At 42.9% G+C, this 13,597-nt stretch overlaps 1 protein-coding gene across 1 annotated transcript in view; it reads right to left on the bottom strand.

The window, feature by feature from the left end:
- Positions 1–13,597, bottom strand: part of LOC137540944 (deoxynucleoside triphosphate triphosphohydrolase SAMHD1-like) — a 372,279-nt gene that overhangs the window by 15,268 nt on the left and 343,414 nt on the right. The window contains exon 18 of the mRNA XM_068262118.1: positions 2,440–2,598. Within this exon, the coding sequence (XP_068118219.1) occupies positions 2,440–2,598 (159 nt within the window). The remainder of the gene's footprint in view (positions 1–2,439; positions 2,599–13,597) is intronic.

Below are 13,597 nucleotides of genomic sequence, written 5' to 3'. Positions count from 1 at the left end.
CCCCTTAGCGCACCTAGGCTGCAAAAGAGTGTCACACATGTGGTATCACTGTACTCAGGAGAAGTAGTATAATGTGTTTTGGGGTGTATTTTTACACATACCCATGCTGGGTGGGAGAAATATCTCTGTAAATGACAATTTTTTCAATTTTTAATTTTTTTACACACAATTGTCCATTTACAGAGATATTTCTCCCACCCAGCATGGGTATGTGTAAAAATATACCCCAAAACACATTATACTACTTCTCCTGAGTACAGTGATACCACATGTGTGACACTTTTTTGCAGCCTGGGTGCGCTAAGGGGCCCAACGTCCTATGAGTACCTTTAGGATTTCACAGGGCATTTTGAGGTATTTGGTTTCCAGACTACTCCTCAGGGTCACTTGTGGGGTTCCTATACTGCCCTGGCATTTTATGGGCCCTAAACCTTATTTTAGAAAGAAGACACCCCAAGGTATTCTGTTAGGTGTATGGAGAGTTCATAGAAGATTTTATTTTTTGTCACAAGTTAGTGAAAAATGACACTTTGTGAAAAAAACAATAAAAATCAATTTCCGCTAACTTGTGACAAAAAATTAAATCTTCTATGAACTCACCATACTCCTAACGGAATACCTTGGGGTGTCTTCTTTCTAAAATGGGGTCACTCATGGGGTTCCTATACTTCCCTGGCATTTTAGAGGCCCTAAAGCGTGAGGAGTAGTCTAGAAACCAAATGCCTGAAAATGACCTGTGAAATCCTAAAGGTACTCATAGGACGTTGCAAAAAAGTGTCACACATGTGGTATCGCCGTACTCAGGAGAAGTAGTATAATGTATTTCGGGGTGTATTTTTACACATACCCATGCTGGGTGGGAGAAATCTCTCTGTAAATGGACAATTGTGTGTATATTTCTCCCACCCAGCAGGAGTATGTGTAAAAAATACACCCCAAAACCCATTATACTGTTTCTCTAGAGTACGGCGATACCCCATGTGTGACCCCTTTTTGCAGCCTAGGTGCGCTAAGGGGCCCAAAGTCCTATGTGCACCTTTAGGCTTTACAGGGGTGCTTACAATTTAGCACCCCCCAAAATGCCAGGACAGTAAACACACCCCACAAATGACCCCATTTTGGAAAGTAGACACCCCAAAGTATTCAGAGAGGGGCATGGTGAGTCCGTGGCAGATTTCATTTTTTTTTGTCACAATTTAGATATGTATCATTTCCCCTGACTTAGTTTGCCAACTGTATTGTATCCAACCCCCCCCCCCCCCCCCCACACACACACACCCTGTTTGCAAGGGCTAAAACATTAGGAGTTCTCAGAAAGTCTTTTCTTTTGAATTAATCTCCTCTGCCACCAGGTTCGATTCCTGGCCAATGTGAGTTGGCTTTTGAAATCCTACAATTCCCTAATCAAGCTCATTTTTCTCTTGGATATATCATAATGGTACATGCTAGGCTGGCTTCAGCATGTAGCATTGTAGTGTGTTGTGTTGGTGGTATAATGGTTAGGATAGCAGCCTACAGAGTGGTAGGCCTGGGGTCTATTCCTGGCCAAAGTGAGTTGGCTTTTGACATACTACAAATCCTTAAGCAAGCTCATTTTTCTCTCGGATATATCATAATGGTACATGCTAGGCTGGCTTCAGCATGTAGTGTTGGTGGTGGTATAGTGGTGAAGTGAGCTACCAACCACGCACTCAGAACTGGGTTCAATTCCCGGCCAAGGTATGTAAGCTGGCTTTTGACATACTACAAATCCTTAAGCAAGCTCATTTTTCTCTTGGATATATCATAATGGTACATGCTAGGCTGGCTTCAGCATGTAGTGTTGGTGGTGGTATAGTGGTGAAGTGAGCTACCTACCACACACTCAGACCTGGGCTCAATTCCCGGCCAAGGTATGTAAGCTGGCTTTTGACATACTACAATTCCCTGGAAGACAAGATCCTCCTCCCTCCAGGAGGAGGGAGAGAGGGATTACACTTCCTGATGTTGTAAAGTCTACAGGCCTGCAATTGAACATTCAATGAGATTTCTGACCTTAAAACACTGCTTTGTGTTAAATCCAGATTTTTTTTCTGGGACTTTTGATGTGTATTTCACTTAACCATGTTTTCCTCCAGGTATTAGACCCCTTAAAACATGTTTTCTATCATTTTTCTAGCCAGCAGAAATTTTTCAAAATTTTTAAATTCGCCTTCCTATTGAAGTCTATTGCGGTTCGCGAAAGTTCGCACGAACCGAACCTTCCACGAAAGTTCGCGAACAGGGTTTGCGAACCGAAAATCGGAGGTTCGCGACATCTCTAATGGACACACATACACAGATAAACAGTGGAAGGGAAAAACTGTAGAATAATTGTATTACTCAATAATGAACAATTTGTATTTCTAGTACAAACGTCAGAGCAGGATAAGGAAGGAGGCAGAGAAAAAAAAAACACACCTTAACTGCACTACTGTCACAGGTCTGAGATTTGGGCTTTCTATTTTCACACCACTTTTCGAAGCTTTCCTTGGCAGTCTTCAGGCTCTTCTCATCCGTCTTCTTGCAGTAAACGCGGATGAACTGTTCAGCAAACGTCGTTGGTAAAAGCTGTGATACCTGGTGTGATAATGTCAAATAACAAAAGTAAGAAAACATAAGCTGACATTTACTGAAATGAGAACGAAGGAGCAAATGTCTACTGAAAGGGTCAGCACTATTGTTTTTGGCAATGAGAGTGGTGCCATATGATAAGTGCTTTCCTAGTCCTGAGCAGTTACAGAGCCTGATTTTATCTCCGCAGAATATCTTTGTTTAGTAGTTGTGAAATTAATCAATTGTAAAGTAAACATTGCTTTGTTCAACTAAAGAATATAGCAAAAATTAAGCACCTTATTCCTTCAGTGGATCTTCCAACTCTAGTTCATGCTTTCATTACACAACAGCTGGACTATTGCAATGCCCCCTCTATGCAGGCTTCCAAATAAAGACCTACACCGCCTGCAGCTAGTACAGAATACTGCCACAACTCTGTTAACAAGCCAAACCCACCATTGCCATGTAACATTGATCCTTTGCTCTGTACACTGGCTACCCATAAAATGAAGAATCTTCTTCAAAATTGGCATGCTAAGTACTTTTCATCTCTACACAACCTAGGCCTCGAACACCTGAAGGATTTGTTGAAACTGTTTCACGCCTTCCACAACCTCATATCAACAGATCTAATAACTTGATCACCCCCAGAGTCCAAGTAAAAACCTTTAGAACCAGAGACTTCTGTCATGTTGCCCCTATCCTTTGGAATGCCTTGCCACACCCAATAAAGACAGCTCCAACCTTGGAGGCATTTAAATCATAACTGAAAAGCCACCTGTTTAGTCTGGCATTTATGATCACGTAACATTTTTTCCCTGCACCACCTCACTACGTACTGATCTCTGAGACGAGCTTATGCACTTTCGGCCGCTTTACGAATGTTTTGCTGTTGTAGTATGTGGTCAGGACCCCAAACACTGGCCATTTCTTCCACCCATAGACTGTCACTGTTATAGATTTCACCCATGCCGCATGTGGTCCGTGAGCTCCTCATGCTGCCCTCCCGTGCGACTCCGTTCTCCCGTTATCACCTCAGCTAATTCAGCCAGTCGCGTTCTTCTGCGCATGTGTGGCCCGGCTGCATGCGCCCCGTGGTGCATTCCTGAACTTGGGAGCTTCCTCCACCTGCGCAGTAGTACTGCGGAGGTGCAGAACCCTTCTGGTCACAAGAGTGCAATGGGGGCATGTGTGGCCAGGTCACGCATACGCAGAAGAGCACTACTGCCCTCGACTGGCTATATTAGTGTAGGTGATAACTGGTGAATGGAGCAGCTGGGGAGGATTGAGAGGGAGCTCATGGACCACATGGGGCTGGAGGAAGCCCCAGGTAAGTATAAATATTGCAGTACCTGCCATATCAGGTACACTTTAAATTAAAAAACGGGAGTTTAAATATATTTTTTAGGCACTATTTGTTGGCTTTTTTATGAATGTTACAACCACCTTTAAATGTTAGATAAGATCACTGCACAGAGCAATGCTCTAAAAAATGACCTCCTCCATGCCCCTCCTGCTTTGTCATGTGCCACACCATCGCCTGCCCCTTTATAGCAACAGAACTGAGCTGTCATTCAAGGGATAAAGTCCCGATCCTTGCAGGTGACAGTAAGGCTTTCTGCTAGGATACCGCCCCCATTTTGGAATCAGACGCACCACCCATGTATGGCTATGGGGATTCGGATGCAGCATCTCATCCTGCAGCAAAAATGCAGCAGGCACTCCGATGTTTACCCTGCACAACAATTTGATTTTTACCCTGCATGCCAATTTGCTATGCAGCCTATTGATTTCATTGAGCTGTAATATTGCTTTGCGGGGAAATGGACAGGAATTTCACACATGGAAATGTAGCCTAAAGGTGGCCATACATCTAGCAACTTGGCTCGCCGATCAACCATCTGATTCGATAATTATTATGGGATCTGATGAAAATCTGTGCTGCCAAATGCATGCACGATCGACTATGCAACCAATTTCGGGTTGAGCATGTTGAGCGGACATGCTTCAAGATGTTGGGCCGTCGCAGTTGATCAGGTGCACAGCGGTAATGGCGAGCAAAATTGGGATGAGCGGCGAACCCCCTGGTGCTGTCCCCTCTAATGTTAAATGTGCCGCCTGGTGCACTATACTTTACCTGTCTCCGCCCGCCACTGGCTCTGCCGCTATGCAATCCACATACACCCACCCCACGTGTTTGCCAGAGTAACGGCGATCGTGGACAGGTAACCTATAGTGTACCGGGGGGGGGGGGGGGCACATTTAACATTCGGTGTGTCAGGTTTTCAAATAATGAACCATTACTTATAAGGGTTTATAGGCTGAATAAAAACATATATTTATTTTTTATTTTATAGAAAATAACCTCTAGGATTTTATGATTTATTATAGTTGTTAGTAAGTGTATTCTAATATTATGCATGTGTGATTATCATATGGCTATAAATAATAGGTATTTTATTGTTGCTTTTATAAAATGTAATGCTGAATCAGTGAAACTTAGGAAGGACAGTTTAGTTTACTTGATGTGTAGTAAAGTAACAGCCTTGGAACAGCCTTTAAGCTTCGAACAAATCTTACAGCCCAGTGTCTTTGTTTGAGTACAAAGGCTAAATAGAGACAGCCCAGAATTTAGAATGTGTATAAAGGTGCGTACACACGCACTACAAAAGAGAACGACGTGTCCGTCTGACCCTCCCCCTGGGCGGTCGTTCTCCCAACAGACTACTGCCCCCGACTGGCTATATTAGTGGAGGTGATAGGCTCAGCGGATCATTCAGAAACAGCCTTATCAGTCTGCCTGACAGACTGTACACACGCTGTACTGTCGCTGGAACGCCCGCCCAGCGGGAGGGCCTGACAGACCCGTTGTTCCCTAAGTAGAGCGTGTGTACGAGGCTAAAGATATAAGAAATTCCCTGGATACATTCTACCCTATTAGGAATCCTATAATGACCTACAAATAATAGGATACACATTATTTCATAATCTTTTATATAGTTAAATAAATAGACTGAAATATACAGTGGCTTGCAAAAGTATTCTGCCACCTTGAAGTTTTCCTCATTTTGTCACATTACTGCCACAAACATGAATCAATTTTATTGGAATTCCCCCTGAAAGACCAATACAAAGTGGTGTACACGTGAGAAGTGGAACGAAAATCATACATAATTCCAAACATTTTTTACAAATCAATAACTGCAAAGTGGGGTGTGCGTAATTATTCAGCCCCCTTTGGTCTGAGTGCCGTCAGTTGCCCATAGACATTGCCTGATGAGTGCTAATGACTAAATAGAGTGCACCTGTGTGTAATCTAATGTCAGTACAAATACAGCTGCTCTGTGATGGCCTCAGAGGTTGTCTAAGAGAATATCAGGAGCAACAACACCATGAAGTCCAAAGAACACACCAGACAGGTCAGGAATAAAGTTATTGAGAAATTTAAAGCAAGCTTAGGCTACAAAAATATTTCCAAAGCCTTGAAAATCCCACGGAGCACTGTTCAAGCGATCATTTAGAAATGGAAGGAGTATGGCACAACTGTAAACCTACCAAGACAAGGCCGTCCACCTAAACTCACAGGCCGAACAAGAAGAGCGCTGATCAGAAATGCAGTCAAGAGGCCCATGGTGACTCTGGACGAGCTGCAGAGATCTACAGGTCAGGTGGGGGAATCTGTCCATAGGACAACTATTAGTCATGCACTGCACAAAGTTGGCTCTTATGGAAGAGTAACAAGAAGAAAGCCATGGTTAACAGAAAAGCATAAGAAGTCCCGTTTGCAGTTTGCCACAAGCCATGTGGGGGACACAGCAAACATGTGGAAGAAGGTGCTCTGGTCGGATGAGACCAAAATTGAACATTTTGGCCAAAATGCAAAACGCTATGTGTGGCAGAAAATTAACACTGCACATCACTCAGAACACACCATCCCCACTGTCAAATATGGTGGTGGCAGCATCATGCTCTGGGGTTACTTCTCTTCAGCAGGGACAGGGAAGCTGGTCAAAGTTGATGGGAAGATGGATGGAGCCAAATACAGGGCAATCTTGGAAGAAAACCTCTTGGAGTCTGCAAAAGACTTGAGACTAGGTCTGAGGTTCACCTTCCAGCAGGACAACAACCCTAAAGATAAAGCCAGGGCAACAATGGAATGGTTTAAAACAAAACATATCCATGTGTTAGAATGGCCCAGTCAAAGTCCAGATCTAAATCCAATCGAGAATCTGTGGCAAGATCTGAAAACTGCTGTTCATAAACGCTGTCCATCTAATCTGACTGAGCTGGAGCTGTTTTGCAAAGAAGAATGGGCAAGGATTTCAGTCTCTAGATGTGCAAAGCTGGTAGAGACATACCCTAAAAGACTGGCAGCTGTAATTGCAGCAAAAGGTGGTTCTACAAAGTATTGACTCAGAGGGGCTAAATAATTACGCACACCCCACTTTGCAGTTATTGATTTTTAAAAAATGTTTGGAATCACGTATGATTTTCCTTCTACTTCTCACGTGTACACCACTTTATATTGGTATTTCACGTGGAATTCCAATAAAATTGATTCATGTTTGTGGCAGTAATGTGACAAAATGTGGAAAACTTCAAGGGGGCCGAATACTTTTGCAAACCACTGTATACTTAATGCCACGTATAAAAGATAATACTAAAGTTTTTTCTCCAGATACGACAGAGCTACATGTTTGTAAAACTATGCAGGAGAACAGAGGCGCCAAAAGGATAAAAGGAAGCTAAATGAGCTTAAAAACCAAATTCTTGGTCAATATATTTTATTTATGAACTCCAAATATGCAAACTCCAGATATGTCACAGAGGTGCCTGGCTCTTCTACTGACCACATATGCTATTGCTCCGTTGTTATTGCCTGATGAAGCGGGATCAAACCTGCGAAACGCGTTGCATATTTGGAGTTCATAAATAAAATATATTGACTGTCTTTACTACAGTCGTTGTGTGTCTACTTGGAGGAGGTAAGTCCACCACTACCTCCTCTATTTACCAAGAATTTGTTTTTTAAGCTAATTTAGCTTCCTTTTATCCTTGTGGCGCCGCTGTTCTCCTGCATAATATTGAGTCCACCCTGGGTGGAGGGTTGAACCCCCTTTTTTCTCATCTACAGAGAGCGACTTCTTATTCCTGAGTGGGGTCAGGAAAATCTCCCCACCTGCCTTTACAGTGGTTGCCTAATGGTAATGGTAACTAGATAGAGTAAATATTAATAATAAGTAAATAAGTAATAAGTAAATATTAATACTCACAAGTATTAATATTTACTCTATCTAGTAACCATTTACCAGTACATATTACACTATTGGGGCTCTTGGTGTTCCTTGTTTTTATGTTTGTAAAACTGAATGATAAACCTGTTGACCAGACACAGGAAAAACCCTGGCTAAATTTATACAGCCTTGGAGAATAGTTAGTCTTGACTAGTTTTATATAGTGAAGGTATTAAGGTATTATAATGCATTGTTCTACTCTAGAAAACTATAAACATTCAATGTGTAACAATAAATTATAGAGGTCATAGATTACTTCTTATTTTTTAATATTTTCATATTACGATATTTAAGGCATTAGTGCCATCCACAGGTAGAGGAGGACATTACACGTTAAAAAGTAATTATTCAAATTACCTGCTAATAGTTAACCCGAAGAATACACCCATCAATTCTAGTTGGATAAAGGATAATCCCCGGGTTGAGTTTTAGATAGAAATGAGGGATACATTAGGGGACACCATGACAGAGAAAAACACTCTCAAAACACAGAACCCTCGCAAGACTCTCACACCTAAGAAAGCTCCAGAGGGCGGGAGATCGGGGTGACACCATAGGCCCGGCAGGATCCCATGTTTCATATGATTGGTAAATATGAATTTCAATTATATTAAAATCAATTAAGTTATTTGCTTGGATATTTGTTAATTCTATATATTGTATAGTCACCCTATACATTGACCTTCCTGGCATTGCAAACTGGGAATGTCTGTTTACTTTGTTTCTTAAATAGACCAGGTCAATGTCATATTCCTACTTTATTTTTTTAACTAAATTTTGCTCTATGATTAAGAGTTTGCAGTAAAGTAAAATGTATGCTATGCTTGTGGTTGCATAGTGGAGTTTTAGACAATTCAGATCATTTCCATATTTTTCCCTTGTCTTCAAGATAGATCTGGCTTTATAATCAAGAGATTACAACAAAATTGAAATGTATAATATCTTGTGGTTGCATTGGTTGTGATTTATGGTCCTATCGATTAGCATCTTGTGGTCAATTTTGCTTTGAAATTGTATAGTCAGCTTATATTGAGAAGTGTACTTGTGGTTTTTGCATGATTTAATAATTCGGGTGCAATTGTTCCAATGTACATATCATAAATTAATTATTTTGTAAAATGATTGTCCTGACTTTTCACTCCTTGCACCAATCGATTGAGAAATTTCGTGTAACGATCCGCTCAGCTGCCTGCGCAGGCAGGCAGCCTTTTGACCATTGTTCAGGTCTGCATTCTGCAGGTCTCTGGAAAAGAGACCTTTTGTCAGTTTTGCAGCTTGCTGCTGTGGAGGGATTTGCATCCACTTGTCATGCAAATTGCTTATCTGCTTTCTTTGAAGGCCTGCAGTATAAAAGCCTTTCTCTCCCACAATCCTTTGCTGATCATCATGATTTGTTACTGAGAAACACTCCTGGAGTGTCAGCCTTGCCTGTTTGTTAAAGATTATCTTAGAGTAATTCTTGGGACTGTACTAGGCATTCCTCTAGTGCAGTCAGGATTGTATTATCTGTATTGCCTAGTTCTGTCTCTCTGTCTCGATTGTCTTGTCGCCAGCGGTGGTCGACTAGAAATCGTTCTGTCTGTCTGGGAGTTAGGCCAGAGCTGCGGTTGCTACTGGCTGCTCCATCTGTCTGGATCGCACTCGCACTAGCGGTAGCAGCGGTGGTTCCTCCTGAATCCTGTCTGAGAGTTTAGGCCAGAGCTGCGGTTGCTGCTGGCCGCGCCTTCCCTCTGTCTTGTCTTGTACGTACGCTTGCTGTAGGCTCGGTGAGGTAACCGTAAGCAAGCGTTCGCGTTCTCTACTTTGTGTTTGTATTGTTAGGGTGGCACGCTTATTACTGGGTGCCTAACGCGCGGTGATCGTGCTTAAACGCATTCGCTGTTGCGAATGAGTGCGGTGTTCACGTTTAGTTAGCGTTTGTTATTTTCTTTATCTTCTGATTGCGTTTGCTGTGCCTTTGCTACTCTCGTGCTCTGTCCTGCTCGGTCTTGTGTCACTGTTGGCAATCGCCAGTCTTGCGATTGCATTCATACTTTGTTTTCTGCTGATGTGTGTTCACCGTCGCTGGGTGGCGACTAGATTGGTGGCCACACATTCATTCTGTCTCTGTGCTCTCTCTCTTTTAGGGCTATCCAGTCCTGCATTGCTTTGCCTTTACGTACAATTCTTTTCTGGCATCTGTGGCTGTGCAGAGGATTTGTTCCTCTGCACTCCACAGCTCCATCTGCCGGTTGCAATTCCCCTCTACATAAAAACATCTATTTCTGAGTACTCTGCTTCTACGATTTGTGGAGATTCTCCGCTGCTCAGCGCACACGGCGTGTGCTGACTTTGGAGATCTGCCGAAAATCGTTACATCTCACTATTGAGTTGGACATATGACATAATAAGACTCCTCCTGTTTATTTTTTAGGAAGTCTTAGATTTTGATTTTTTATACTTTCGATTACAGTTTATGTGACCGTATCATAAATACAGTGGCTTGCAAAAGTATTCGGCCCCCTTGAAGTTTTCCACATTTTGTCACATTACTGCCACAAACATGAATCAATTTTATTGGAATTCCACCTGAAATACCACTATAAAGTGGTGTACACGTGAGAAGTAGAAGGAAAATCATACGTGATTCCAAACATTTTTTAAAAATCAATAACTGCAAAGTGGGGTGTGCGTAATTATTCAGCCCCTCTGAGTCAATACTTTGTAGAACCACCTTTTGCTGCAATTACAGCTGCCAGTCTTTTAGGGTATGTCTCTACCAGCTTTTCAGACCTAGAGACTGAAATCCTTGCCCATTCTTCTTTGCAAAACAGCTCCAGCTCAGTCAGATTAGATGGACAGCGTTCGTGAACAGCAGTTTTCAGATCTTGCCACAGATTCTCGATTGGATTTAGATCTGGACTTTGACTGGGCCATTCTAACACATGGATATGTTTTGTTTTAAACCATTCCATTGTTACCCTGGCTTTATGTTTAGGGTCACTGTCCTGCTGGAAGGTGAACCTCTACCCCAGTGTCAAGTCTTTTGCAGACTCCAAGAGGTTTTCTTCCAAGATTGCCCTGTATTTGGCTCCATCCATCTTCCCATCAACACTGACCAGCTTCCCTGTCCCTGCTGAAGAGAAGCACCCCCAGAGCATGATGCTGCCACCACCATATTTGACAGTGGGGATGGTGTGTTCTGAATGATGTGCAGTGTTAGTTTAACGCCACACATAGCGTTTTGCATTTTGGCCAAAAAATTCCATTTTGGTCTCATCTGACCAGAGCACCTTCTTCCACATTTGCTGTGTCCCCCACATGGCTTGTGGCAAACTGCAAACGGGACTTCTTATGCTTTTCTGTTGACAATGGCTTTCTTCTTGCCACTCTTCTATAAAGGCCAACTTTGTGCAGTGCACGACTAATAGTTGTCCTATGGACAGATTCCCCCACCTGAGCTGTAGATTTCTGCAGCTCATCCAGAGTCACCATGGGCCTCTTGACTGCATTTCTGATCAGCGCTCTCCTTGTTCGGCCTGTGAGTTTAGGTGGACGGCCTTGTCTTGGTAGGTTTACAGTTGTGCCATACTCCTTCCATTTCTGAATGATCGGTTGAACAGTGCTCCGTGGGATGTTCAAGGCTTTGGAAATCTTTTAGTAGCCTAAGCCTGCTTTAAATTTCTCATTAACTTTATCCCTGACCTGTCTGGTGTGTTCTTTGGACTTCATGGCGTTGTTGCTCCCAATATTCTCTTGGACAACTTCTGAGGCCGTCAGTGTCACAGAGCAGCTGTATTTGTACTGACATTAGATTACACACAGGTGCACTCTATTTAGTCATTAGCACTCATCCGGCAATGTCTATGGGCAACTGACTGCACTCAGACCAAAGGGGGCTGAATAATTACGCACACCCCACTTTGCAGTTATTGATTTGTAAAAAAATGTTTGGAATCGTATGATTTTCATTCCATTTCTCACGTGTGCACCACTTTATATTGGTCTTTCACGTGGAATTCCAATAAAATTGATTCATGTTTGTGGCAGTAATGTGACAAAATGTGGAAAACTTCAAGGGGGCCGAATACTTTTGCAAGCCACTGTATCCCGACAGGTGGATGCGGCATCAAAAGGCCGATTCCCGATAAATTTCAGCATGAAATTGATTGGGAGTTGGCCTGCGGTGTATTGGCTGGCAAGAGATCTCTCATCGATCAGAGAGAGATCTGTCGCTTGGTCGATCTGCCCATACATCGTCTGATCTATGAGCACCTTAATTGCGCATGTGTACATACCTCTAGAAGTAGGTAAATACAACATGAGAAGAACAATTACATATTACACAGTGTCAAGATTTAACAAAAACTGAGTCAAAATGCAGAAATAGTATGTGAAATAGCAAGTGAATATGTTTAGCCATGATTCACATCACCACTTTGGTGGAAACCAAACATAGTATATCAGCATAGACACCTTATAGCAACTGTCATAGTATTGTAAAGTCAAATGTGGTCCATATGACTTTTGCATTGTGGTGGAAATGCGATGCTCCTGCCGCATCGCAATGCAAAAATCCTCACTCATATGACCCTACGGCAGAGTGCACCGACAGGGTCATATGCATAGCGCCACCCCTCGCTCAATGACTGACTCCCTGCTGGGCAGGAGTACATCACTGGGATTCTCGTTGGTCTGCACATGTGCACAGCAATGCCCCGCGCTCTGTCGTTTACACCACGTGCGTCGCCCATAGACTTACATTTCTCCAAGTACCATGTGTTAAGCGTGGTGCTTGTGGTAATGCGCTGTTGCTCTTGCATTGGATTAGATACTTCTGGTGCACCGCAAGGGACCGCAATAAGTGTTAAAGTCTCCATAGACTTCCATTGCTTTTGTGGCCCCTTGCAGCAAAATAGGGTAACCCAATGCAGGTATAGCCTGCAAGTGTAAAAGGGGCCTAAAGCAAGGCCAAAACTGAGTAGTGCAATAGGACAATGATCCCTAGCACCCCAGAAAATCTACGACAGAATGACTAAAAAGAAGTTCCAGGGATGTAAATATTCATTTCCCGCCACTATGCGCTCCAGCTCGCTGATGTGCATTTTCCCATGTGCGTATTTGCTGCCACCCATTAGTAGGCAGATCAATGAATGGAAATGCAGGTCCCATTCATTAATGTATGTTCCTGTGTCAATGATTGCCGGCATCAATGAGGTGCCTGCAGTCATTGTAAAAAAAATGAACACATACACATGTAACTTCCTGTTAGCGTACAAATCGTACAGACAGGAAGAATCAGTGTGGGGACATCTTATGGCCAAATAGTAAAATTATACCTACATACATTTTTTTTTTAAACTAAAACACATACTATAAGAAACTTACATGTTGTTACTGATGGTAACGCCGAGACCCAGGATGAGGCTGCCACTTCCAGGTCTCGGCGCTTGTTCCCCGCTGATGACACAGCTGTTGGAACACAGACCGGAAATTCTGGTAGGCGGAGGGCGCGTTCCCAGTATGCCCTCTGATGTAAGATGTAAACAATAAACTGCGGTCAGCTGACAGCGCGGTGTCAGCTGACGCTACAGCTGACACCTAGGTAGGTGTACCGCTGTGTGATTGAATGTGCGGAGTGTGACCAATCACTGATTGGATGAAAGTTGTATTTAAAGAGACTCTGTAACAAATTTTTCAGCCTTAGTTCTTCTATCCTATAAGTTCCTATGCCTGTTCTAATGTGCTCT

Source organism: Hyperolius riggenbachi, chromosome 12 (genome assembly GCF_040937935.1).
Source record: "Hyperolius riggenbachi isolate aHypRig1 chromosome 12, aHypRig1.pri, whole genome shotgun sequence".
NCBI classification, from domain to species: Eukaryota; Metazoa; Chordata; class Amphibia; order Anura; family Hyperoliidae; genus Hyperolius; species Hyperolius riggenbachi.
This window is presented reverse-complemented; position numbering and strand designations above follow the sequence as displayed.